At 47.5% G+C, this 26,030-nt stretch overlaps 1 protein-coding gene across 5 annotated transcripts in view; it reads left to right on the forward strand.

The window, feature by feature from the left end:
- LOC110503393 (roundabout homolog 1) overlaps window positions 1-26,030 on the forward strand; it is a 528,269-nt gene that overhangs the window by 415,640 nt on the left and 86,599 nt on the right. For all 5 annotated transcript variants that reach the window (XM_036961725.1, XM_036961721.1, XM_036961723.1 and 2 more), the window contains 2 exons: window positions 1,248-1,386; window positions 1,553-1,680. In XM_036961725.1, coding sequence (XP_036817620.1) covers window positions 1,248-1,386; window positions 1,553-1,680 — 267 coding nt within the window. The remainder of the gene's footprint in view (window positions 1-1,247; window positions 1,387-1,552; window positions 1,681-26,030) is intronic.

Consider the following 26,030-nt stretch of genomic DNA (forward strand, 5'->3'; position numbering starts at 1 on the left):
CAGGATAGTTCAATCCCCATAAAGTGCTAAAGATGTACTATGCTGTACTATACTCTGCTGTGATAGACTATGCTATGATAGACCATGCTATGCTATGCTATGCTATACTATGCTATGAAATAGTATACTATGCTATGATATACTATACCGTGATATCCTATGCTTTGATATAGCATGCTATGTTATGCTATACTATACTATGCTATGCTATGCTATACTATGCTGAACTATGCTATGCTATACTATGCTATGATATACTATACTATGCTATATTATGTAATGCTATAATATGCTATTATATGCTATGCTATACTATACTATGATATACTATGCTATGATATGATATACTATGCTATGATATACTATGCTATGATATACTATGCTATGATATACTATACTATGCTATATTATGTAATGATATAATATGCTATTATATGCTATGCTATACTATGCTATGATATACTATACTATGATATACTATGCTATGATATGATATACTATGCTATGATATACTATGCGATACTATTCTGTGCTATACTATACTATGCTATGCTCTACTATGCTATGGTATAATATAATATGCTGAACTATGCTATACTATGCTGTGATGTGATATACGATGCAATCAAATGATATGTTATACTATACTATGCTATGCTATACTATGCTCTACTATTCTATGCTATGATATGATATGATATGATATACTGATATGATATGATATACTATGCTATGATATACTATGCTCTACTATTCTATGCTATGATATGATATGATATACTGATATGATATGATATACTATGCTATGATATACTATGCTATACTATTCTATGCTATGATATACTATGCTCTACTATTATATGCAATGATATACTGATATGATATGATATACTATGCTATGATATACTATGCTATACTATTCTATGCTATGATATGATATACTGATATGATATGATATACTGTGCTATGATATACTATGCTATACTATTCTATGATATGATATACTCTGCTATGATATACTATGCGATACTATTCTGTGATATGATATACTGATATGATATGATATACTATGCTATGATATACTATGCTCTACTATTCTATGATATGATATACTGATATGATATGATATACTGTGCTATGATATACTATGCTATACTATTCTATCCTGTATAAATGCAGATACAGTGTACTGACATGCTGTAGACTTTTTACTGAATAGTCCTGTGCTGTGTCATCTCTCTCTGCAGAGCGACCCAGCTTTGTGAAGCGTCCCGGCAGCCAGGTGGTGCTGGTGGACCAGAGCGTGGAGTTCAGGTGTGAGGCCCGGGGCGACCCAGTTCCCACCGTCCGCTGGAGGAAAGAGGACGGAGACCTGCCCAAGGGAAGGTACTGTACTGTATGACTCATCTTCTGGCCCTCTTTAACACAATCCCTTTCTCTCTTTCTATTTAATGCCTTGCTCCCTTTTGTCTGTCTGATGATCAGCACACACTGTAAGGTATGTGGTGTGTGTGCGCGTGCGTGTTTGACCGATTCCCTGTGAATATTCCAGATATGAGATCCGTGAGGACCACACCCTGAAGATCCGTCGTCTGACCTCTGCAGACGTGGGTTCCTACACCTGCATGGCAGAGAACATGGTGGGCAGGGCGGAGGCGTCGGCCACCCTCACCGTCCACGGTAAGACCACACAACTCTGTTACTTAATCTAGTAAAATACTGTGCAGGTTAACGAAGGTCAACGCACCAGTTAACTTGCACAGTCCTGTACATTGTTTGGTATGGTGGTCCTGTTGTCGAGCCTCTATTGCTGAAAGGTATGCTGATTCTTCCAGATGTTTCAGTCTCTCTAGTTATATGGGTTACGGTGAGTTATGGCACTTTAGACGTAATTTAGCTCAACCTCAATGCAATTATAACACTCAATTCTTGAGCCTGAAAAGTTATTACTTTCACCCATTCTTTCTCAATTAGCTTATTGATTTCTAATAAAGGCCATCTGAAAATCCATAGAGGATCTTACACTTTACACATGGGAGCTCAATGATAATCAATTCCATTCACGGCATCCATAGGAGCGAGGACATTCCTTTAGAGGCAGCTTTCTGGTCATGTTTAAGATGCTGTATCAGTGGCAGGCCTGTGGGGAGCTTCTGTGTGTCTCTCTCCATTGTACATCCTACTAACACAGTGAGAACAGAAAGCAGCTGGTCACAGAGTAGAAAGGAGTCATTCAGTAGAACAAGGGGGCCTGGATCCCCCCAGCCCTTAAACCTCCTGGGAGCCATGCAGGTGGAACACTGGGGTCATTTAGCAGCAGGTTAATGTGAATATTGGGGAGCAGAGGGAAGGAGGGGGATAGAAGGTGGTTCAGTGCACAGGGGATGGGGTTAGCAGGGTAGGGAGGTGTATATTTTTGTGGCTGAAGTGAGTCACCACTGGAGCAGAACGAGATGGGAATTGAGCTAGGACGAGGTAGATGGGAGGATGGTGGGGGGGTTTGGGTAGTAGAGGTTTGTGTTGTGAGGTCAGAGTGTAAAATTGTATTCCCAGCAGTCCTCGAGAGCTATGAAGAGATGGGACAAAAAATCCCCCATCACCCCAACACCACCACCCCCTCTCAGTACTAATACAGAACCCAATCTTCACATGTTTGTTCTCTGCAATTATTTATGTCTGCACTACACAGGCCAGTGATGTGTTGATTACTTTGAGGAGCATGATTAGACCCTCCTGTCAATAACTATATATATCCAGTAATAACTTAATCAACATCCACCAATAACTTCATCAAGATATCCACCAATAACTTCATCAAGATATCCACCAATAACTTCATCAAGATATCCACCAATAACTTCATCAAGATATCCACCAATAACTTCATCAAGATATCCACCAATAACTTCATCAAGATATCCACCAATAACTTCATCAAGATATCCACCAATAACTTCATCAAGAAAAAAAATACAAATAGCCAATGAGAGATACAGTAGACCTTTATTCAAACAAGCCATTTGCCACACAGACCTGCCATCACTCACTTTGAACTGGACCTTGTGTTTACAGGCAGTAGGCCCTGCCATCACTCACTTTGAACTGGACTGTGTGTTTACAGGTAGTAGGCCCTGCCATCACTCACTTTGAACTGGACTGTGTGTTTACAGGCAGTAGGCCCTGCCATCACTCACTTTGAACTGGACCTTGTGTTTACAGGCAGTAGGCCCTGCCATCACTCACTTTGAACTGGACCATGTGATTACAGGTAGTAGGCCCTGCCATCACTCACTTTGAACTGGACCATGTGATTGCAGGCAGTAGGCCCTGCCATCACTCACTTTGAACTGGACTGTGTGATTACAGGCAGTAGGCCCTGCCATCACTCACTTTGAACTGGACCATGTGATTGCAGGCAGTAGTCCCTGCTATCACTCACTTTGAACTGGACCATGTGTTTACAGGCAGTAGGCCCTGCCATCACTCACTTTGAACTGGACTGTGTGATTACAGGCAGTAGGCCCTGCCATCACTCACTTTGAACTGGACCATGTGATTACAGGTAGTAGGCCCTGCCATTACTCACTTTGAACTGGACCATGTGTTTACAGGCAGTAGGCCCTGCCATCACTCACTTTGAACTGGACCTTGTGTTTACAGGCAGTAGGCCCTGCCATCACTCACTTTGAACTGGACCTTGTGATTACAAGCAGTATGCCCTGCCATCACTCACTTTGAACTGGACCATATGTTTTACAGGCAGTAGGCCCTGCCATCACTCACTTTGAACTGGACCATGTGATTACAGGCAGTAGGCCCTGCCATCACTCACTTTGAACTGGACCTTGTGTATACAGGCAGTAGGCCCTGCCATCACTCACTTTGAACTGGACCATGTGATTACAGGTAGTAGGCCCTGCCATCACTCACTTCGAACTGGACTGTGTGATTACAGGCAGTAGGCCCTGCCATCACTCACTTTGAACTGGACCATGTGATTGCAGGCAGTAGGCCCTGCCATCACTCACTTTGAACTGGACTGTGTGATTACAGGCAGTAGGCCCTGCCATCACTCACTTTGAACTGGACCATGTGATTGCAGGCAGTAGGCCCTGCCATCACTCACTTTGAACTGGACTGTGTGATTACAGGCAGTAGGCCCTGCCATCACTCACTTTGAACTGGACCATGTGATTGCAGGCAGTAGGCCCTGCCATCACTCACTTTGAACTGGACCATGTGTTTACAGGCAGTAGGCCCTGCCATCACTCACTTTGAACTGGACTGTGTGATTACAGGCAGTAGGCCCTTCCATCACTCACTTTGAACTGGACTGTGTGTTTACAGGCAGTAGGCCCTGCCATCACTCACTTTGAACTGGACCATGTGATTGCAGGCAGTAGGCCCTGCCATCACTCACTTTGAACTGGACCATGTGTTTACAGGCAGTAGGCCCTGCCATCACTCACTTTGAACTGGACTGTGTGATTACAGGCAGTAGGCCCTGCCATCACTCACTTTGAACTGGACCTTGTGTTTACAGGCAGTAGGCCCTGCCATCACTCACTTTGAACTGGACCTTGTGTTTACAGGCAGTAGGCCCTGCCATCACTCACTTTGAACTGGACCTTGTGTTTACAGGCAGTAGGCCCTGCCATCACTCACTTTGAACTGGACTGTGTGATTACAAGCAGTAGGCCCTGCCATCACTCACTTTGAACTGGACCATGTGTTTTACAGGCAGTAGGCCCTGCCATCACTCACTTTGAACTGGACCATGTGATTACAGGCAGTAGGCCCTGCCAGCACTCACTTTAAACTGGACCTTGTGATTGCCATTACTCACTTTGAACTGGACCTTGTGTTTACAGGCAGTAGGCCCTGCCATCACTCACCTTGAACTGGACTGTGTGTTTACAGGCAGTAGGCCCTGCCATCACTCACTTTGAACTGGACCTTGTGTTTACAGGCAGTAGGCCCTGCCATCACTCACTTTGAACTGGACTGTGTGTTTACAGGCAGTAGGCCCTGCCATCACTCACTTTGAAGTGGACTGTGTGTTTACAGGCAGTAGGCCCTGCCATCACTCACTTTGAAGTGGACTGTGTGTTTACAGGCAGTAGGCCCTGCCATCACTCACTTTGAACTGGACCTTGTGTTTACAGGCAGTAGGCCCTGCCATCACTCACTTTGAACTGGACATTGTGTTTACAGGCAGTAGGCCCTGCCATCACCTACTTTGAACTGGACTGTGTGTTTACAGGCAGTAGGCCCTGCCATCACTCACTTTGAACTGGACCTTGTGTTTACAGGCAGTAGGCCCTGCCATCACTCACTTTGAACTGGACCTTGTGTTTACAGGCAGTAGGCCCTGCCATCACTCACTTTGAACTGGACTGTGTGTTTACAGGCAGTAGGCCCTGCCATCACTCACTTTGAAGTGGACTGTGTGTTTACAGGCAGTAGGCCCTGCCATCACTCACTTTGAAGTGGACTGTGTGTTTACAGGCAGTAGGCCCTGCCATCACTCACTTTGAACTGGACCTTGTGTTTACAGGCAGTAGGCCCTGCCATCACTCACTTTGAACTGGACATTGTGTTTACAGGCAGTAGGCCCTGCCATCACCTACTTTGAACTGGACTGTGTGTTTACAGGCAGTAGGCCCTGCCATCACTCACTTTGAACTGGACCTTGTGTTTACAGGCAGTAGGCCCTGCCATCACTCACTTTGAACTGGACCTTGTGATTACAGGCCGTTGCAAAAGTGCGACTTTAGATCACTAGAACGCATTCACCAAAAGCCACAATATACACCTGATTGGATTTCTACAAATATGTAAACACCACAGGAGTCCTCTTACATTTGGGAACTTTACCTTCCTATTGATCAAACAACCATGAAAAGGTAGGCTCTCTCTCACTCAGTTATACACATCAACAACAACAAGATCAACAACTAATGCTAACCAGAGCAAGATGAGCTAAAATCTAATGAAGGAACATTAGATAAACCCACTCAGACTTGTTCAGCTTGTTGGCTGTCAAAATTACACGGATAAACAATAGGGAATTGTAGGCCCCTCATCCTTCTGCAGCTTGTCTGCCAATGCATGCTTGTCCAAACCAAGCACCCAAGATAACTGGCTAAAGTTGGCTAGCTTGCTAGCTAGCTAATTCCAAACACACCTCACTCTGACCATTTTGCTTGCCGTAGCAGAGATCTTGAATAACTACTATTTTTTGTGAATTGTTGCGAATGCAAGAGATATCCTAACTTGATAACAGTCGTTCAAGTCCTTGCTAGATAACCAAATGACACCTGCTAGCTGTGTATAGCCACCAAAAAATTGATATGAGGGGAAAAAGTCAGTCACTCACCCAGTCCTCCAATAGCATGACATCCTCCTAGCAGCTAGCTAGCTAGCTATCTAGATAATGTTAGATCCTGTGTTTTTAGTTTGCTACATAAATACATATGCTTGCCTATTAGCCACGTTATGACTGATTTGTGATCATTGCCTTGGTTAGTCTGATTATATTGACAATCCCAGCCTTATTTACATTCGTCTGTTTTTGTCCAGAATATTGACTCATTGAAACTGAAATTGTGATTTACAACCTGATGGCAATATTTTTTGGAATACCAAGAAATGTATTGGTGAATTATATTATTCATGCATTGAACTGCATCCATATTTTATTTATTTTGATTTATTTAACCTTTATTTAACTAGGCAAGTCAATTGAACAAATTCTTATTTACAATTACGGCCTACCCCGGTGTCACGGCTTCCACCGAAGGTGGTTCCTCTCCTTGTTCGGGTGGTGCTCGGTGGTCGGCGTCGCCGGCCTCCTAGCCATCAGCGATCCATTTTTCCTTTTCTATTTGTTTTCTCTTTGGGTCTTTCACACCTGGTTTTCGTTTGCTCTCGTTTCTGTGTGTATATTTACCCCTGTTTCGACGCTTAGGTTTGTGCGGGATTATTTTTCATGTTGCTCGTTGAGTTTTTTTTCCTCAGTTTATTCACTTGTACCGTGTGTTAAGTATAGTAAGGAGCGTTGTTTTTTTCTCCTTCCCGTGAGTAACTGTGTGTTCCCATGGTCTTGAATTGGACTCGCATTGTTCTGGTATCGGTCTTGACTCAGTCTCCCCCTTCCATTCTCGATCTTGACTCGGTGTCAGATGCCTTGTCCCCCTCCCGGTGTCCAACTCCCCCCCCCCCCCCCCCCCCCCCCCCTTGCCTCGGTCTTGACTCGGTCTCGCCCCCCTCTTGTCTTGGTCTTGACTCAGTCTTGCCCTCCCCCACCCCCTCCTCTGGTCCCGGTCTTGACTCAGTCTCGCCCCCCCCCCCCCCCCCCTTCCTCTTGTCTTGGTCTTGACTCAGTCTCGCCCCCCCCCCCCCCCCCCCCCCCTCCTCTTGCCTCGGTCTTGACTCGGTCTCGCCCCCCCCTCCTCTTGCCTCAGTCTTGACTCGGTCTCGCCCCCCTCTTGTCTTGGTCTTGACTCAGTCTCGCCCCCCCCCTCCCTCCTCTGGTCCCGGTCTTGACTCAGTCTCGCCCCCCCCCCCCCCCCCTCCTCTGGTCCCGGTCTTGACTCAGTCTCGCTCCCCCCCCTCCTCTGGTCCCGGTCTTGGCTCAGTCTCGCCCCCCCCCCCCCCCCCCTCCCCTCCCTCTGGTCCCGGTCTTGACTCAGTCTCGCCCCCCCCCCCCCCCTCCTCTGGTCCCGGTCTTGACTCAGTCTCGCTCCCCCCCCTCCTCTGGTCCCGGTCTTGACTCAGTCTCGCCCCCCCCCCCCCCCCCCCCCCTCCTCTTGTCTTGGTCTTGACACGGACCCAATTTACTCCGGTCTTGGTCTTGAATCGGTCTCGCTTTATCTGGTCTCGAACACAACACTGACATCCATCAATAACTTCATCAATACATCCACCTCTCTGGTTGACTTTCCTGCTTGCGCTGCCTCTCTGATGAAGGCCTAGCTAATTAAAGAGAACAGCATTGATGTTTGTTAATGTTCCTACCAGGAGCTGTACCTGTGACTTAACAGCAGGGTTAAAAGTAAGAACCACAATACAATCTGTCCCTAACACACCATTCAGAATTACAGGATCAGGCTGAATTTGACCAATTTTCCCCAAAAAATGTATTAATGAACAGCAGTGTTTCATCACCCATGCTATGCCTGTATTAGAGGAAGTATGCAGGATGAGGTGAGACCCTGTATTAGAGGAAGCATGAGGGATGAGGTGAGACCCTGTATTAGAGGAAGCATGAGGGATGAGGTGAGACCCTGTATTAGAGGAAGCATGCAGGATGAGGTGAGACCCTGTATTAGAGGAAGCATGAGGGATGAGGTGAGACCCTGTATTAGAGGAAGCATGAGGGATGAGGTGAGACCCTGTATTAGAGGAAGCATGAGGGATGAGGTGAGACCCTGTATTAGAAGAAGCATGAAGGATTAGGTGGGGCATCTCACAGTATATAGAGTGCATCATCAAAGACTTTGTGCCACTTAATAACTAAAGGAAGTGTTTACCTCCTCTAGCTAGGGAGGTAGAGGAGGAGGGGGATGGGGAGAGGGAGAAGGAGAAGGAGAAGGAGAAAGGATTTTGTCATGTCATATTTGCTTCCGGTCTGATGCTTGTCAGGAGAGCAAGCACATTAAATGACTGATCTGTCATATGTGTTATTGATTTAAAAATTATTATGAGTGTCTTGTCAGATCACAGGGGATGACAGGATGGAGGGAAGGAACCCAAAGGGAGAGATTAAGGCACAAATAACATGTTTATTTACAAAAACATTCAGGACAGGAAGGCTGCTAATGCGTTGAGTAAGATTTCTTGCCACTGGTTTAATGTAATTTCAGTGGTAGAGAATTTTTGGCTACACTGGAGTAAATTAGATATTCTGCTCGTATTTGGAATTAATGTCAATATTCTAAGAATTCAAAGCTCTGCCAGTAACTCCCAGATGAGGGTACTGAAGCCCCATTTAAGTTCTTGGATCGGGCTTGGATCGGGTTTAGATCAGGCTTGGATCGGGTTTAGATCGAGCTTGGATCGGGTTTAGATCGGGCTTGGATCGGGTTTAGATCGGGCTTGGATTGAGAAGGAAAGTTCACAGCGTCACAGTATTGCGACCTGTAGCTGGAAACATGATTCGATATTGTATTGATTACAATATGTTATGTGAACAGTATATTCATTGGAATCATTGAATATATCATTGAATCTTAAAGTAGTGATATGCTGGTTTGTTTGGCTCATTCATTCCAGAAAGGACAGATAGTGTTTTTGTTCTTCACAACTCTCATGGCCAGATCCTCAGTGAACAATGTCAGCATTGTACCGTGTGCCAGGGGATATTTTTCTTTCTCACTGCTCTGCTCTCATTACTAACTTAATCAGTGAATTATTGTTTTCACATGTGTTTGCCTGTCTGTAACACCTCCTCTGAACTTATAAACACGTTAAGTCAAATATTCCATTTATTGACGTAAGAAACACATGAATGGCCACACCATGGGCTTGGTTAAATAAAGGTGATATAAAACTACAGACATCCTGGGAATATATATTAGGAATATATTGGGAATATATTAATAACCAGTAAAATAATGCAGGTCATTTTGCCATAACTTGTGAATTATTTGTGGAGTGGAAGCCCCTAGAGTGGTTTGACTAATAACCCATGGAAAGGGACTGGAGTGGAAGCCCCTAGAGTGGTTTGACTAATAACCCATGGAAAGGGACTGGAGTGGAAGCCCTTAGAGTGGTTTGACTAATAACCCATGGAAAGGGACTGGAGTGGAAGCCCCTAGAGTGGTTTGACTAATAACGCATGGAAAGGGACTGGAGTAGAAGCCCCTAGAGTGGTTTGACTAATAACCCATGGAAAGGGACTGGAGTGGAAGCCCCTAGAGTGGTTTGACTAATAACCCATGGAAAGGGACTGGAGTGGAAGCCCCTGGAGTGGTTTGACTAATAACCCATGGAAAGGGACTGGAGTAGAAGCCCCTAGAGTGGTTTGACTAATAACCCATGGAAAGGGACTGGAGTGGAAGCCCCTAGAGTGGTTTGACTAATAACCCGTGGAAAGGGACTGGAGTAGAAGCCCCTAGAGTGGTTTGACTAATAACCCATGGAAAGGGACTGGAGTAGAAGCCCCTAGAGTGGTTTGACTAATAACCCATGGAAAGGGACCGGAGTGGAAGCCCCTAGAGTGGTTTGACTAATAACCCATGGAAAGGGACTGGAGTGGAAGCCCCTAGAGTGGTTTGACTAATAACCCATGGAAAGGGACTGGAATGGAAGCCCCTAGAGTGGTTTGACTAATAACCCATGGAAAGGGACTGAAGTAGAAGCCCCTAGAGTGGTTTGACTAATAACCCATGGAAAGGGACTGGAGTGGAAGCCCCTAGAGTGGTTTGACTAATAACCCATGGAAAGGGACTGGAGTGGAAGCCCCTAGAGTGGTTTGACTAATAACCCATGGAAAGGGACTGGAGTGGAAGCCCCTAGAGTGGTTTGACTAATAACCCATGGAAAGGGACTGGAGTGGAAGCCCCTATAGTGGTTTGACTAATAACCCATGGAAAGGGACTGGAGTGGAAGCCCCTAGAGTGGTTTGACTAATACCCCATGGAAAAGGACTGGAGTGGAAGCCCCTAGAGTGATTTGACTAATAACCCATGGAAAGGGACTGGAGTGGAAGCCCCAAGAGTGGTTTGACTAATAACCCATGGAAAGGGACTGGAGTGGAAGCCCCTAGAGTGGTTTGACTAATAACGCATGGAAAGGGACTGGAGTGGAGTAGAAGCCCCTAGAGTGGTTTGACTAATAACGCATGGAAAGGGACTGGAGTGGAAGCCCCTAGAGTGGTTTGACTAATAACCCATGGAAAGGGACTGGAGTAGAAGCCCCTAGAGTGGTTTGACTAATAACCCATGGAAAGGGACTGGAGTAGAAGCCCCTAGAGTGGTTTGACTAATAACCCATGGAAAGGGACTGGAGTAGAAGCCCCTAGAGTGGTTTGACTAATAACCCATGGAAAGGGACTGGAGTGGAAGCCCCTAGAGTGGTTTGACTAATAACCCATGGAAAGGGACTGGAGTAGAAGCCCCTAGAGTGGTTTGACTAATAACCCATGGAAAGGGACTGGAGTGGAAGCCCCTAGAGTGGTTTGACTAATAACGCATGGAAAGGGACTGGAGTGGAAGCCCCTAGAGTGGTTTGACTAATAACCCATGGAAAGGGACTGGAGTAGAAGCCCCTAGAGTGGTTTGACTAATAACCCATGGAAAGGGACTGGAGTGGAAGCCCCTAGAGTGGTTTGACTAATAACCCATGGAAAGGGACTGGAGTGGAAGCCCCTGGAGTGGTTTGACTAATAACCCATGGAAAGGGACTGGAGTAGAAGCCCCTAGAGTGGTTTGACTAATAACCCATGGAAAGGGACTGGAGTGGAAGCCCCTAGAGTGGTTTGACTAATAACCCATGGAAAGGGACTGGAGTAGAAGCCCCTAGAGTGGTTTGACTAATAACCCATGGAAAGGGACTGGAGTAGAAGCCCCTAGAGTGGTTTGACTAATAACCCATGGAAAGGGACCGGAGTGGAAGCCCCTAGAGTGGTTTGACTAATAACCCATGGAAAGGGACTGGAGTGGAAGCCCCTAGAGTGGTTTGACTAATAACCCATGGAAAGGGACTGGAGTGGAAGCCCCTAGAGTGGTTTGACTAATAACCCATGGAAAGGGACTGGAGTAGAAGCCCCTAGAGTGGTTTGACTAATAACCCATGGAAAGGGACTGGAGTAGAAGCCCCTAGAGTGGTTTGACTAATAACCCATGGAAAGGGACTGGAGTAGAAGCCCCTAGAGTGGTTTGACTAATAACGCATGGAAACGGACTGGAGTGGAAGCCCCTAGAGTGGTTTGACTAATAACCCATGGAAAGGGACTGGAGTAGAAGCCCCTAGAGTGGTTTGACTAATAACCCATGGAAAGGGACTGGAGTGGAAGCCCCTAGAGTGGTTTGACTAATACCCCATGGAAAGGGACTGGAGTGGAAGCCCCTAGAGTGGTTTGACTAATAACCCATGGAAAGGGACTGGAGTGGAAGCCCCTAGAGTGGTTTGACTAATAACCCATGGAAAGGGACTGGAGTAGAATCCCCTAGAGTGGTTTGACTAATAACCCATGGAAAGGGACTGGAGTGGAAGCCCCTGGAGTGGTTTGACTAATAACCCATGGAAAGGGACTGGAGTAGAAGCCCCTAGAGTGGTTTGACTAATAACCCATGGAAAGGGACTGGAGTGGAAGCCCCTAGAGTGGTTTGACTAATAACCCATGGAAAGGGACTGGAGTAGAAGCCCCTAGAGTGGTTTGACTAATAACCCATGGAAAGGGACTGGAGTAGAAGCCCCTAGAGTGGTTTGACTAATAACCCATGGAAAGGGACCGGAGTGGAAGCCCCTAGAGTGGTTTGACTAATAACCCATGGAAAGGGACTGGAGTAGAAGCCCCTAGAGTGGTTTGACTAATAACCCATGGAAAGGGACTGGAGTGGAAGCCCCTAGAGTGGTTTGACTAATAACCCATGGAAAGGGACTGGAGTAGAAGCCCCTAGAGTGGTTTGACTAATAACCCATGGAAAGGGACTGGAGTGGAAGCCCCTAGAGTGGTTTGACTAATAACCCATGGAAAGGGACTGGAGTGGAAGCCCCTAGAGTGGTTTGACTAATAACCCATGGAAAGGGACTGGAGTAGAAGCCCCTAGAGTGGTTTGACTAATAACCCATGGAAAGGGACTGGAGTGGAAGCCCCTGGAGTGGTTTGACTAATAACCCATGGAAAGGGACTGGAGTAGAAGCCCCTATAGTGGTTTGACTAATAACCCATGGAAAGGGACTGGAGTAGAAGCCCCTAGAGTGGTTTGACTAATAACCCATGGAAAGGGACTGGAGTAGAAGCCCCTAGAGTGGTTTGACTAATAACCCATGGAAAGGGACTGGAGTAGAAGCCCCTAGAGTGGTTTGACTAATAACCCATGGAAAGGGACTGGAGTGGAAGCCCCTAGAGTGGTTTGACTAATACCCCATGGAAAGGGACTGGAGTGGAAGCCCCTAGAGTGATTTGACTAATAACCCATGGAAAGGGACTGGAGTGGAAGCCCCTAGAGTGGTTTGACTAATAACCCATGGAAAGGGACTGGAGTGGAAGCCCCTAGAGTGGTTTGACTAATAACCCATGGAAAGGGACTGGAGTAGAAGCCCCTAGAGTGGTTTGACTAATACCCCATGGAAAGGGACTGGAGTGGAAGCCCCTAGAGTGATTTGACTAATAACCCATGGAAAGGGACTGGAGTGGAAGCCCCTAGAGTGGTTTGACTAATAACCCATGGAAAGGGACTGGAGTGGAAGCCCCTAGAGTGGTTTGACTAATAACCCATGGAAAGGGACTGGAGTAGAAGCCCCTAGAGTGGTTTGACTAATAACCCATGGAAAGGGACTGGAGTAGAAGCCCCTAGAGTGGTTTGACTAATAACCCATGGAAAGGGACCGGAGTGGAAGCCCCTAGAGTGGTTTGACTAATAACCCATGGAAAGGGACTGGAGTGGAAGCCCCTAGAGTGGTTTGACTAATAACCCATGGAAAGGGACTGGAGTAGAAGCCCCTAGAGTGGTTTGACTAATAACCCATGGAAAGGGACTGGAGTAGAAGCCCCTAGAGTGGTTTGACTAATAACCCATGGAAAGGGACTGGAGTAGAAGCCCCTAGAGTGGTTTGACTAATAACGCATGGAAACGGACTGGAGTGGAAGCCCCTAGAGTGGTTTGACTAATAACCCATGGGAAGGGACTGGAATGGAAGCCCCTAGAGTGGTTTGACTAATAACCCATGGAAAGGGACTGAAGTAGAAGCCCCTAGAGTGGTTTGACTAATAACCCATGGAAAGGGACTGGAGTGGAAGCCCTAGAGTGGTTTGACTAATAACCCATGGAAAGGGACTGGAGTGGAAGCCCCTAGAGTGGTTTGACTAATAACCCATGGAAAGGGACAGGAGTGGAAGCCCCTAGAGTGGTTTGATTAATAATGCATGGAAAGGGACTGGAGTGGAGTAGAAGCCCCTAGAGTGGTTTGACTAATAACGCATGAAAAGGGACTGGAATGGAAGCCCCTAGAGTGGTTTGACTAATAACCCATGGAAAGGGACTGGAGTGGAAGCCCCTAGAGTGGTTTGACTAATAACCCATGGAAAGGGACTGGAGTGGAAGCCCCTGGAGTGGTTTGACTAATAACCCATGGAAAGGGACTGGAGTAGAAGCCCCTAGAGTGGTTTGACTAATAACCCATGGAAAGGGACTGGAGTGGAAGCCCCTAGAGTGGTTTGACTAATAACCCATGGAAAGGGACTGGAGTAGAAGCCCCTAGAGTGGTTTGACTAATAACCCATGGAAAGGGACTGGAGTAGAAGCCCCTAGAGTGGTTTGACTAATAACCCATGGAAAGGGACCGGAGTGGAAGCCCCTAGAGTGGTTTGACTAATAACCCATGGAAAGGGACTGGAGTGGAAGCCCCTAGAGTGGTTTGACTAATAACCCATGGAAAGGGAATGGAGTGGAAGCCCCTAGAGTGGTTTGACTAATAACCCATGGAAAGGGACTGGAGTAGAAGCCCCTAGAGTGGTTTGACTAATAACCCATGGAAAGGGACTGAAGTAGAAGCCCCTAGAGTGGTTTGACTAATAACCCATGGAAAGGGACTGGAGTGGAAGCCCCTAGAGTGGTTTGACTAATAACCCATGGAAAGGGACTGGAGTGGAAGCCCCTAGAGTGGTTTGACTAATAACCCATGGAAAGGGACTGGAGTGGAAGCCCCTAGAGTGGTTTGACTAATAACCCATGGAAAGGGACTGGAGTGGAAGCCCCTAGAGTGGTTTGACTAATAACCCATGGAAAGGGACTGGAGTGGAAGCCCCTAGAGTGGTTTGACTAATACCCCATGGAAAGGGACTGGAGTGGAAGCCCCTAGAGTGATTTGACTAATAACCCATGGAAAGGGACTGGAGTGGAAGCCCCTAGAGTGGTTTGACTAATAACCCATGGAAAGGGACTGGAGTGGAAGCCCCTAGAGTGGTTTGACTAATAACGCATGGAAAGGGACTGGAGTGGAGTAGAAGCCCCTAGAGTGGTTTGACTAATAACGCATGGAAAGGGACTGGAGTGGAAGCCCCTAGAGTGGTTTGACTAATAACCCATGGAAAGGGACTGGAGTGGAAGCCCCTAGAGTGGTTTGACTAATACCCCATGGAAAGGGACTGGAGTGGAAGCCCCTAGAGTGATTTGACTAATAACCCATGGAAAGGGACTGGAGTGGAAGCCCCTAGAGTGGTTTGACTAATAACCCATGGAAAGGGACTGGAGTGGAAGCCCCTAGAGTGGTTTGACTAATAATGCATGGAAAGGGACTGGAGTGGAGTAGAAGCCCCTAGAGTGGTTTGACTAATAACGCATGAAAAGGGACTGGAATGGAAGCCCCTAGAGTGGTTTGACTAATAACCCATGGAAAGGGACTGGAGTGGAAGCCCCTAGAGTGGTTTGACTAATAACCCATGGAAAGGGACTGGAGTGGAAGCCCCTGGAGTGGTTTGACTAATAACCCATGGAAAGGGACTGGAGTAGAAGCCCCTAGAGTGGTTTGACTAATAACCCATGGAAAGGGACTGGAGTGGAAGCCACTAGAGTGGTTTGACTAATAACCCATGGAAAGGGACTGGAGTAGAAGCCCCTAGAGTGGTTTGACTAATAACCCATGGAAAGGGACTGGAGTAGAAGCCCCTAGAGTGGTTTGACTAATAACCCATGGAAAGGGACCGGAGTGGAAGCCCCTAGAGTGGTTTGACTAATAACCCATGGAAAGGGACTGGAGTGGAAGCCCCTAGAGTGGTTTGACTAATAACCCATGGAAAGGGACTGGAGTGGAAGCCCCTAGAGTGGTTTGACTAATAACCCATGGAAAGGGACTGGAGTGGAAGCCCCTAGAGTGGTTTGACTAATAACCCATGGAAAGGGACTGGAGTAGAAGCCCCTAGAGTGGTTTGACTAATAACCCATGGAAAGGGACTGGAGTAGAAGCCCCTAGAGTGGTTTGACTAATAACGCATGGAAACGGACTGGAGTGGAAGCCCCTAGAGTGGTTTGACTAATAACCCATGGGAAGGGACTGGAATGGAAGCCCCTAGAGTGGTTTGACTAATAACCCATGGAAAGGGACTGAAGTAGAAGCCCCTAGAGTGGTTTGACTAATAACCCATGGAAAGGGACTGGAGTGGAAGCCCCTAGAGTGGTTTGACTAATAACCCATGGAAAGGGACTGGAGTGGAAGCCCCTAGAGTGGTTTGACTAATAACCCATGGAAAGGGACTGGAGTGGAAGCCCCTAGAGTGGTTTGACTAATAACCCATGGAAAGGGACTGGAGTGGAAGCCCCTAGAGTGGTTTGACTAATAACCCATGGAAAGGGACTGGAGTGGAAGCCCCTAGAGTGGTTTGACTAATACCCCATGGAAAGGGACTGGAGTGGAAGCCCCTAGAGTGATTTGACTAATAACCCATGGAAAGGGACTGGAGTGGAAGCCCCTAGAGTGGTTTGACTAATAACCCATGGAAAGGGACTGGAGTGGAAGCCCCTAGAGTGGTTTGACTAATACCCCATGGAAAGGGACTGGAGTGGAAGCCCCTAGAGTGATTTGACTAATAACCCATGGAAAGGGACTGGAGTGGAAGCCCCTAGAGTGGTTTGACTAATAACCCATGGAAAGGGACTGGAGTGGAAGCCCCTAGAGTGGTTTGATTAATAATGCATGGAAAGGGACTGGAGTGGAGTAGAAGCCCCTAGAGTGGTTTGACTAATAACGCATGAAAAGGGACTGGAATGGAAGCCCCTAGAGTGGTTTGACTAATAACCCATGGAAAGGGACTGGAGTGGAAGCCCCTGGAGTGGTTTGACTAATAACCCATGGAAAGGGACTGGAGTAGAAGCCCCTAGAGTGGTTTGACTAATAACCCATGGAAAGGGACTGGAGTGGAAGCCCCTAGAGTGGTTTGACTAATAACCCATGGAAAGGGACTGGAGTAGAAGCCCCTAGAGTGGTTTGACTAATAACCCATGGAAAGGGACTGGAGTAGATGCCCCTAGAGTGGTTTGACTAATAACCCATGGAAAGGGACCGGAGTGGAAGCCCCTAGAGTGGTTTGACTAATAACCCATGGAAAGGGACTGGAGTGGAAGCCCCTAGAGTGGTTTGACTAATAACCCATGGAAAGGGACTGGAGTGGAAGCCCCTAGAGTGGTTTGACTAATAACCCATGGAAAGGGACTGGAGTAGAAGCCCCTAGAGTGGTTTGACTAATAACCCATGGAAAGGGACTGAAGTAGAAGCCCCTAGAGTGGTTTGACTAATAACCCATGGAAAGGGACTGGAGTGGAAGCCCCTAGAGTGGTTTGACTAATAACCCATGGAAAGGGACTGGAGTGGAAGCCCCTAGAGTGGTTTGACTAATAACCCATGGAAAGGGACTGGAGTGGAAGCCCCTAGAGTGGTTTGACTAATAACCCATGGAAAGGGACTGGAGTGGAAGCCCCTAGAGTGGTTTGACTAATAACCCATGGAAAGGGACTGGAGTGGAAGCCCCTAGAGTGGTTTGACTAATACCCCATGGAAAGGGACTGGAGTGGAAGCCCCTAGAGTGATTTGACTAATAACCCATGGAAAGGGACTGGAGTGGAAGCCCCTAGAGTGGTTTGACTAATAACCCATGGAAAGGGACTGGAGTGGAAGCCCCTAGAGTGGTTTGACTAATAACGCATGGAAAGGGACTGGAGTGGAGTAGAAGCCCCTAGAGTGGTTTGACTAATAACGCATGGAAAGGGACTGGAGTGGAAGCCCCTAGAGTGGTTTGACTAATAACCCATGGAAAGGGACTGGAGTGGAAGCCCCTAGAGTGGTTTGACTAATACCCCATGGAAAGGGACTGGAGTGGAAGCCCCTAGAGTGATTTGACTAATAACCCATGGAAAGGGACTGGAGTGGAAGCCCCTAGAGTGGTTTGACTAATAACCCATGGAAAGGGACTGGAGTGGAAGCCCCTAGAGTGGTTTGACTAATAATGCATGGAAAGGGACTGGAGTGGAGTAGAAGCCCCTAGAGTGGTTTGACTAATAACGCATGAAAAGGGACTGGAATGGAAGCCCCTAGAGTGGTTTGACTAATAACCCATGGAAAGGGACTGGAGTGGAAGCCCCTAGAGTGGTTTGACTAATAACCCATGGAAAGGGACTGGAGTGGAAGCCCCTGGAGTGGTTTGACTAATAACCCATGGAAAGGGACTGGAGTAGAAGACCCTAGAGTGGTTTGACTAATAACCCATGGAAAGGGACTGGAGTGGAAGCCCCTAGAGTGGTTTGACTAATAACCCATGGAAAGGGACTGGAGTAGAAGCCCCTAGAGTGGTTTGACTAATAACCCATGGAAAGGGACTGGAGTAGAAGCCCCTAGAGTGGTTTGACTAATAACCCATGGAAAGGGACCGGAGTGGAAGCCCCTAGAGTGGTTTGACTAATAACCCATGGAAAGGGACTGGAGTGGAAGCCCCTAGAGTGGTTTGACTAATAACCCATGGAAAGGGACTGGAGTGGAAGCCCCTAGAGTGGTTTGACTAATAACCCATGGAAAGGGACTGGAGTAGAAGCCCCTAGAGTGGTTTGACTAATAACCCATGGAAAGGGACTGGAGTAGAAGCCCCTAGAGTGGTTTGACTAATAACGCATGGAAACGGACTGGAGTGGAAGCCCCTAGAGTGGTTTGACTAATAACCCATGGAAAGGGACTGGAATGGAAGCCCCTAGAGTGGTTTGACTAATACCCCATGGAAAGGGACTGGAGTGGAAGCCCCTAGAGTGGTTTGACTAATAACCCATGGAAAGGGACTGGAGTGGAAGCCCCTAGAGTGGTTTGACTAATAACCCATGGAAAGGGACTGGAGTGGAAGCCCCTAGAGTGGTTTGATTAATAATGCATGGAAAGGGACTGGAGTGGAGTAGAAGCCCCTAGAGTGGTTTGACTAATAACGCATGAAAAGGGACTGGAATGGAAGCCCCTAGAGTGGTTTGACTAATAACCCATGGAAAGGGACTGGAGTGGAAGCCCCTAGAGTGGTTTGACTAATAACCCATGGAAAGGGACTGGAGTGGAAGCCCCTGGAGTGGTTTGACTAATAACCCATGGAAAGGGACTGGAGTAGAAGCCCCTAGAGTGGTTTGACTAATAACCCATGGAAAGGGACTGGAGTGGAAGCCCCTAGAGTGGTTTGACTAATAACCCATGGAAAGGGACTGGAGTAGAAGCCCCTAGAGTGGTTTGACTAATAACCCATGGAAAGGGACTGGAGTAGATGCCCCTAGAGTGGTTTGACTAATAACCCATGGAAAGGGACCGGAGTGGAAGCCCCTAGAGTGGTTTGACTAATAACCCATGGAAAGGGACTGGAATGGAAGCCCCTAGAGTGGTTTGACTAATAACCCATGGAAAGGGACTGGAGTGGAAGCCCCTAGAGTGGTTTGACTAATAACCCATGGAAAGGGACTGGAGTAGAAGCCCCTAGAGTGGTTTGACTAATAACCCATGGAAAGGGACTGAAGTAGAAGCCCCTAGAGTGGTTTGACTAATAACCCATGGAAAGGGACTGGAGTGGAAGCCCCTAGAGTGGTTTGACTAATAACCCATGGAAAGGGACTGGAGTGGAAGCCCCTAGAGTGGTTTGACTAATAACCCATGGAAAGGGACTGGAGTGGAAGCCCCTAGAGTGGTTTGACTAATAACCCATGGAAAGGGACTGGAGTGGAAGCCCCTAGAGTGGTTTGACTAATAACCCATGGAAAGGGACTGGAGTGGAAGCCCCTAGAGTGGTTTGACTAATACCCCATGGAAAGGGACTGGAGTGGAAGCCCCTAGAGTGATTTGACTAATAACCCATGGAAAGGGACTGGAGTGGAAGCCCCTAGAGTGGTTTGACTAATAACCCATGGAAAGGGACTGGAGTGGAAGCCCCTAGAGTGGTTTGACTAATAACGCATGGAAAGGGACTGGAGTGGAGTAGAAGCCCCTAGAGTGGTTTGACTAATAACGCATGGAAAGGGACTGGAGTGGAAGCCCCTAGAGTGGTTTGACTAATAACCCATGGAAAGGGACTGGAGTGGAAGCCCCTAGAGTGGTTTGACTAATACCCCATGGAAAGGGACTGGAGTGGAAGCCCCTAGAGTGATTTGACTAATAACCCATGGAAAGGGACTGGAGTGGAAGCCCCTAGAGTGGTTTGACTAATAACCCATGGAAAGGGACTGGAGTGGAAGCCCCTAGAGTGGTTTGACTAATAATGCATGGAAAGGGACTGGAGTGGAGTAGAAGCCCCTAGAGTGGTTTGACTAATAACGCATGAAAAGGGACTGGAATGGAAGCCCCTAGAGTGGTTTGACTAATAACCCATGGAAAGGGACTGGAGTGGAAGCCCCTAGAGTGGTTTGACTAATAACCCATGGAAAGGGACTGGAGTGGAAGCCCCTGGAGTGGTTTGACTAATAACCCATGGAAAGGGACTGGAGTAGAAGACCCTAGAGTGGTTTGACTAATAACCCATGGAAAGGGACTGGAGTGGAAGCCCCTAGAGTGGTTTGACTAATAACCCATGGAAAGGGACTGGAGTAGAAGCCCCTAGAGTGGTTTGACTAATAACCCATGGAAAGGGACTGGAGTAGAAGCCCCTAGAGTGGTTTGACTAATAACCCATGGAAAGGGACCGGAGTGGAAGCCCCTAGAGTGGTTTGACTAATAACCCATGGAAAGGGACTGGAGTGGAAGCCCCTAGAGTGGTTTGACTAATAACCCATGGAAAGGGACTGGAGTGGAAGCCCCTAGAGTGGTTTGACTAATAACCCATGGAAAGGGACTGGAGTAGAAGCCCCTAGAGTGGTTTGACTAATAACCCATGGAAAGGGACTGGAGTAGAAGCCCCTAGAGTGGTTTGACTAATAACGCATGGAAACGGACTGGAGTGGAAGCCCCTAGAGTGGTTTGACTAATAACCCATGGAAAGGGACTGGAATGGAAGCCCCTAGAGTGGTTTGACTAATAACCCATGGAAAGGGACTGGAGTGGAAGCCCCTAGAGTGGTTTGACTAATAACCCATGGAAAGGGACTGGAGTGGAAGCCCCTAGAGTGGTTTGACTAATAACCCATGGAAAGGGACTGGAGTGGAAGCCCCTAGAGTGGTTTGACTAATAACCCATGGAAAGGGACTAGAGTGGAAGCCCCTAGAGTGGTTTGACTAATAACCCATGGAAAGGGACTGGAGTAGAAGCCCCTAGAGTGGTTTGACTAATAACCCATGGAAAGGGACTGGAGTAGAAGCCCCTAGAGTGGTTTGACTAATAACGCATGGAAACGGACTGGAGTGGAAGCCCCTGGAGTGGTTTGACTAATAACCCATGGAAAGGGACTGAAGTAGAAGCCCCTAGAGTGGTTTGACTAATAACCCATGGAAAGGGACTGGAGTGGAAGCCCCTAGAGTGGTTTGACTAATAACCCATGGAAAGGGACTGGAGTGGAAGCCCCTAGAGTGGTTTGACTAATAACCCATGGAAAGGGACTGGAGTGGAAGCCCCTAGAGTGGTTTGACTAATAACCCATGGAAAGGGACTGGAGTGGAAGCCCCTAGAGTGGTTTGACTAATAACCCATGGAAAGGGACTGGAGTGGAAGCCCCTAGAGTGGTTTGACTAATACCCCATGGAAAGGGACTGGAGTGGAAGCCCCTAGAGTGATTTGACTAATAACCCATGGAAAGGGACTGTAGTTGAAGCCCCTAGAGTGGTTTGACTAATAACCCATGGAAAGGGACTGGAGTGGAAGCCCCTAGAGTGGTTTGACTAATAACTCATGGAAAGGGACTGGAGTGGAGTAGAAGCCCCTAGAGTGGTTTGACTAATAACGCATGGAAAGGGACTGGAGTGGAAGCCCCTAGAGTGGTTTGACTAATAACCCATGGAAAGGGACTGGAGTGGAAGCCCCTAGAGTGGTTTGACTAATACCCCATGGAAAGGGACTGGAGTGGAAGCCCCTAGAGTGATTTGACTAATAACCCATGGAAAGGGACTGGAGTGGAAGCCCCTAGAGTGGTTTGACTAATAACCCATGGAAAGGGACTGGAGTGGAAGCCCCTAGAGTGGTTTGACTAATAATGCATGGAAAGGGACTGGAGTGGAGTAGAAGCCCCTAGAGTGGTTTGACTAATAACGCATGAAAAGGGACTGGAATGGAAGCCCCTAGAGTGGTTTGACTAATAACCCATGGAAAGGGACTGGAGTGGAAGCCCCTAGAGTGGTTTGACTAATAACCCATGGAAAGGGACTGGAGTGGAAGCCACTAGAGTGGTTTGACTAATACCCCATGGAAAGGGACTGGAGTGGAAGCCCCTAGAGTGGTTTGACTAATAACCCATGGAAAGGGACTGGAGTGGAAGCCACTAGAGTGGTTTGACTAATAACCCATGGAAAGGGACTGGAGTGGAAGCCCCTAGAGTGGTTTGACTAACAACCCATGGAAAGGGACTGGAATGAGAAATACAAGCGCTGCCTAAACAACTGGAGAGAGTTAGCAAGGGAACCTACATCATCTAGCCACTCCAATGTGCACAGCAGAGGCTTCTCTTCATTAGCTGTTGTCATATTAATCAAGGAAGCCCTCTGTAGTCAGTCATGAAGGGTACTATACATTAGACCCAGAATAAGCTGTTAGAAGCCAGGCCACACACATTCAGGACTCGTATGGCTGCTTTCCACATCACCTACATGTAAATATCAATAGCATATCAATCTTCATCGTGTTACAAATGTAACCAAATAGAAGGATTCATTTATGTTTTCCATAATAATCCTGTACAGCCTTGTGATGGTTACAGCCTGCCAATTTACATACAGAATACCAATGTACATACAGCCTACCAATGTACATACAGCCTACCAATGTACATACAGCCTGCCAATGTACGTACAGCCTGCCAATGTACATACAGCCTACCAATGTACATACAGCCTACCAATGTACATACAGCCTGCCAATGTACGTACAGCCTGCCAATGTACATACAGCCTACCAATGTACATACAGCCTGCCAATGTACATACAGCCTGCCAATGTAAATACAGAATGCCAATGTATATACAGCCTGCCAATGTACATACAGAATGCCAATGTACGTACAGCCCACCAATGTACATACAGCCCACCAATGTACATACAGCCTGCCAATGTACATACAGCCTGCCAATGTACATACAGAATGCCAATGTACATACAGAATGCCAATGTACATACAGCCTGCCAATGTACATACAGAATACCAATGTACATACAGCCTGCCAATGTACATACAGCCTACCAATGTACATACAGCCTGCCAATGTACATACAGCCTGCCAATGTACATACAGAATGCCAATGTACATACAGCATGCTTCTGGCCTTGTTGTGGAGGATTAGGACAGGTCTAATCGGCTAGTGAAAAAGCGTTTACAGATCTACACACACGCTAACACAGACACACACACACACACACACACACACACACACACACACGCGCACACACACGCACACACACACACACACACACACACACACACACACACACACACACACACACACACACACACACACACACACACACACATATATATATATAAATACACGCTAACACATACAAATACACGCACACACACATATATAAACTTAGCCATTCCCCCCATAATTTTCTGGGAACTTGCAGGTGCCTTGGTGGAAGAGTGGGGTAACATCTCACAGCAAGAACTGGCAAGTCTGGTGCAGTCCATGAGGAGGAGATGCACTGCAGTACTTAATGCAGCTGGTGGCCACACCAGATACTGACTGTTACTTTTGTTCAGGGACACATTATTCAATTTCTGTTAGTCACATGTCTGTGGAACTTGTTCAGTTTATGCCTCAGTTGTTGAATCTTGTTATGTTCATACCAATATTTACACATGTTAAGTTTGCTGAAAATAAACGCAGCGGACAGTGAGAGGATATTTTTGTTGTTGCTGAGTTTATAACACACGCTAGCAGACACAATGGGAGCTCCGATTAACCAGACTAAAGCCTTAGCATGCTTTTCTCTCCCAGTGCTAATATGATCTTATGAACGGCAGCAGCCTTGCTCCAGTCCCTATGAACCACTCTACAGGGTCCCTGGCACACAGAAGACCCCCCAGTGGGCAGAGGGCTACATGGTCCCCCCACTCCCTCTGATAAGATCACAGATAGAGCCTGACACAGACACAAACACACATACACTCCAGCCCCAGCTCTACGTGCCATTTTAGCCCCCACACAGTTTTGACCCAGACAGGTTTAGAGCTGACCTCTCCCCCCAGGTTCCAGGCAGGTTTAGAGCTGACCTCTCCACCCAGGTTCCAGACAGGTTTAGAGCTGACCTCTCCCCCAAGGTTCCAGACAGGTTTAGAGCTGACCTCTCCCCCAGGTTCCAGACAGGTTTAGAGCTGACCTCTCCCCCCAGGTTCCAGGCAGGTTTAGTGCTGACCTCTCCCCCCAGGTTCCAGGCAGGTTTAGAGCTGACCTCTCCCCCAGGTTACATACAGATTTAGAGCTGACCTCTCCCCCCAGGTTACAGACAGGTTGACAGCTGACCTCTCCCCCCAGGTTCCAGACAGGTTTAGAGCTGACCTCTCCCCCCAGGTTCCAGACAGGTATAGAGCTGACCTCTCCCCAGGTTCCAAGGTCCACCACTGTGATCACAGCAGCATGTCAGAGGTAGGGTTACCTCGTTAAAGGCTTAAATACACATGAATGGAAGTGTGTATGTAGGGAGGTGTCAGGGAGGTGTGTGTAGGGAGGTGTGTGTAGGGAGGTGTAGGGAGGTGTCTGTATAGAGGTGTTTGTAGGGAGATGTCTGTAGGGAGATGTCTGTAGGGAGGTGTCTGTAAGGAGGTGTCTGTATAGAGGTGTTTGTAGGGAGGTGTCTGTAGGGAGATGTCTGTAGGGAGGTGTCTGTAGAGAGGTGTCTGTAAGGAGGTGTCTGTAGGGAGGTGTCTGTAGGGAGGTGTCTGTAGGGAGGTGTCTGTAGGGAGGTGTCTGTAAGGAGGTGTCTGTAGGGAGGTGTCTGTAGAGAGGTGTCTGTAGAGAGGTGTCTGTGGGGATGGGTCTGTAGGGATGTTGGTGTAGGTAGGTAGGTGTAGGTAGGTGTCTGTTGGGAGGTTGGTGTGGGGAGGTGTCTGTAGGGAGGTGTGTGTGTGGGGAGTTGTGCGTGTGTGTGTGTGTTTGTGCGTGGGTGCGTGCGTGTGTGAGAGAGAGAGAGATTTCTTCTTGGTACGACACACAGATACACCCCTTTTGAAGTGAGCCTTATCTGCATTTAAAGTCTGTGATACGTGGGGGGAGGGGTGAGGGGAGGGTCATTACTCTGAGTGACAGCGTTTATGTTTCTTTGGGAGCCGTTGAGGCAGACAGATTAGATAAGGTGACTGATTGGCTGGGGAAGATTTATGGCCAGAGAGTGACAGTTAACATTCACCTTGTGGTTTTATGGCATGGTGGTCCATATGCAAGGCTGTACCCTTAGAGGTTGGAGAGGGGCTGGTCCTCAGGAGACTAAAACCTCATTAGTCAAGAGGGAGAGGAGAGGAGAGGAGAGGAGAGGAGAGGAGAGGAGAGGAGAGGAGAGGAGAGGAGAGGAGAGGAGAGGAGAGGCTCACCTTCATCTTCTTTCAACCTGGTTGGAGAATAAACACTTTTCAACCTCTGTTTTGTTTTTCTTCAAATGATGTATTTGTTTAGTTGTTGATGTTTCTTTTAATATGTGCTCTTGAGGAAACATGGGTAAACACTGAGTCTTGGAACAACGTCATGCAGAGAATACTGTTGGAAGTGTATGGATGTACTACGTG

This window comes from Oncorhynchus mykiss, chromosome 24 (assembly GCF_013265735.2).
Source record: "Oncorhynchus mykiss isolate Arlee chromosome 24, USDA_OmykA_1.1, whole genome shotgun sequence".
Classification (NCBI taxonomy): domain Eukaryota; kingdom Metazoa; phylum Chordata; class Actinopteri; order Salmoniformes; family Salmonidae; genus Oncorhynchus; species Oncorhynchus mykiss.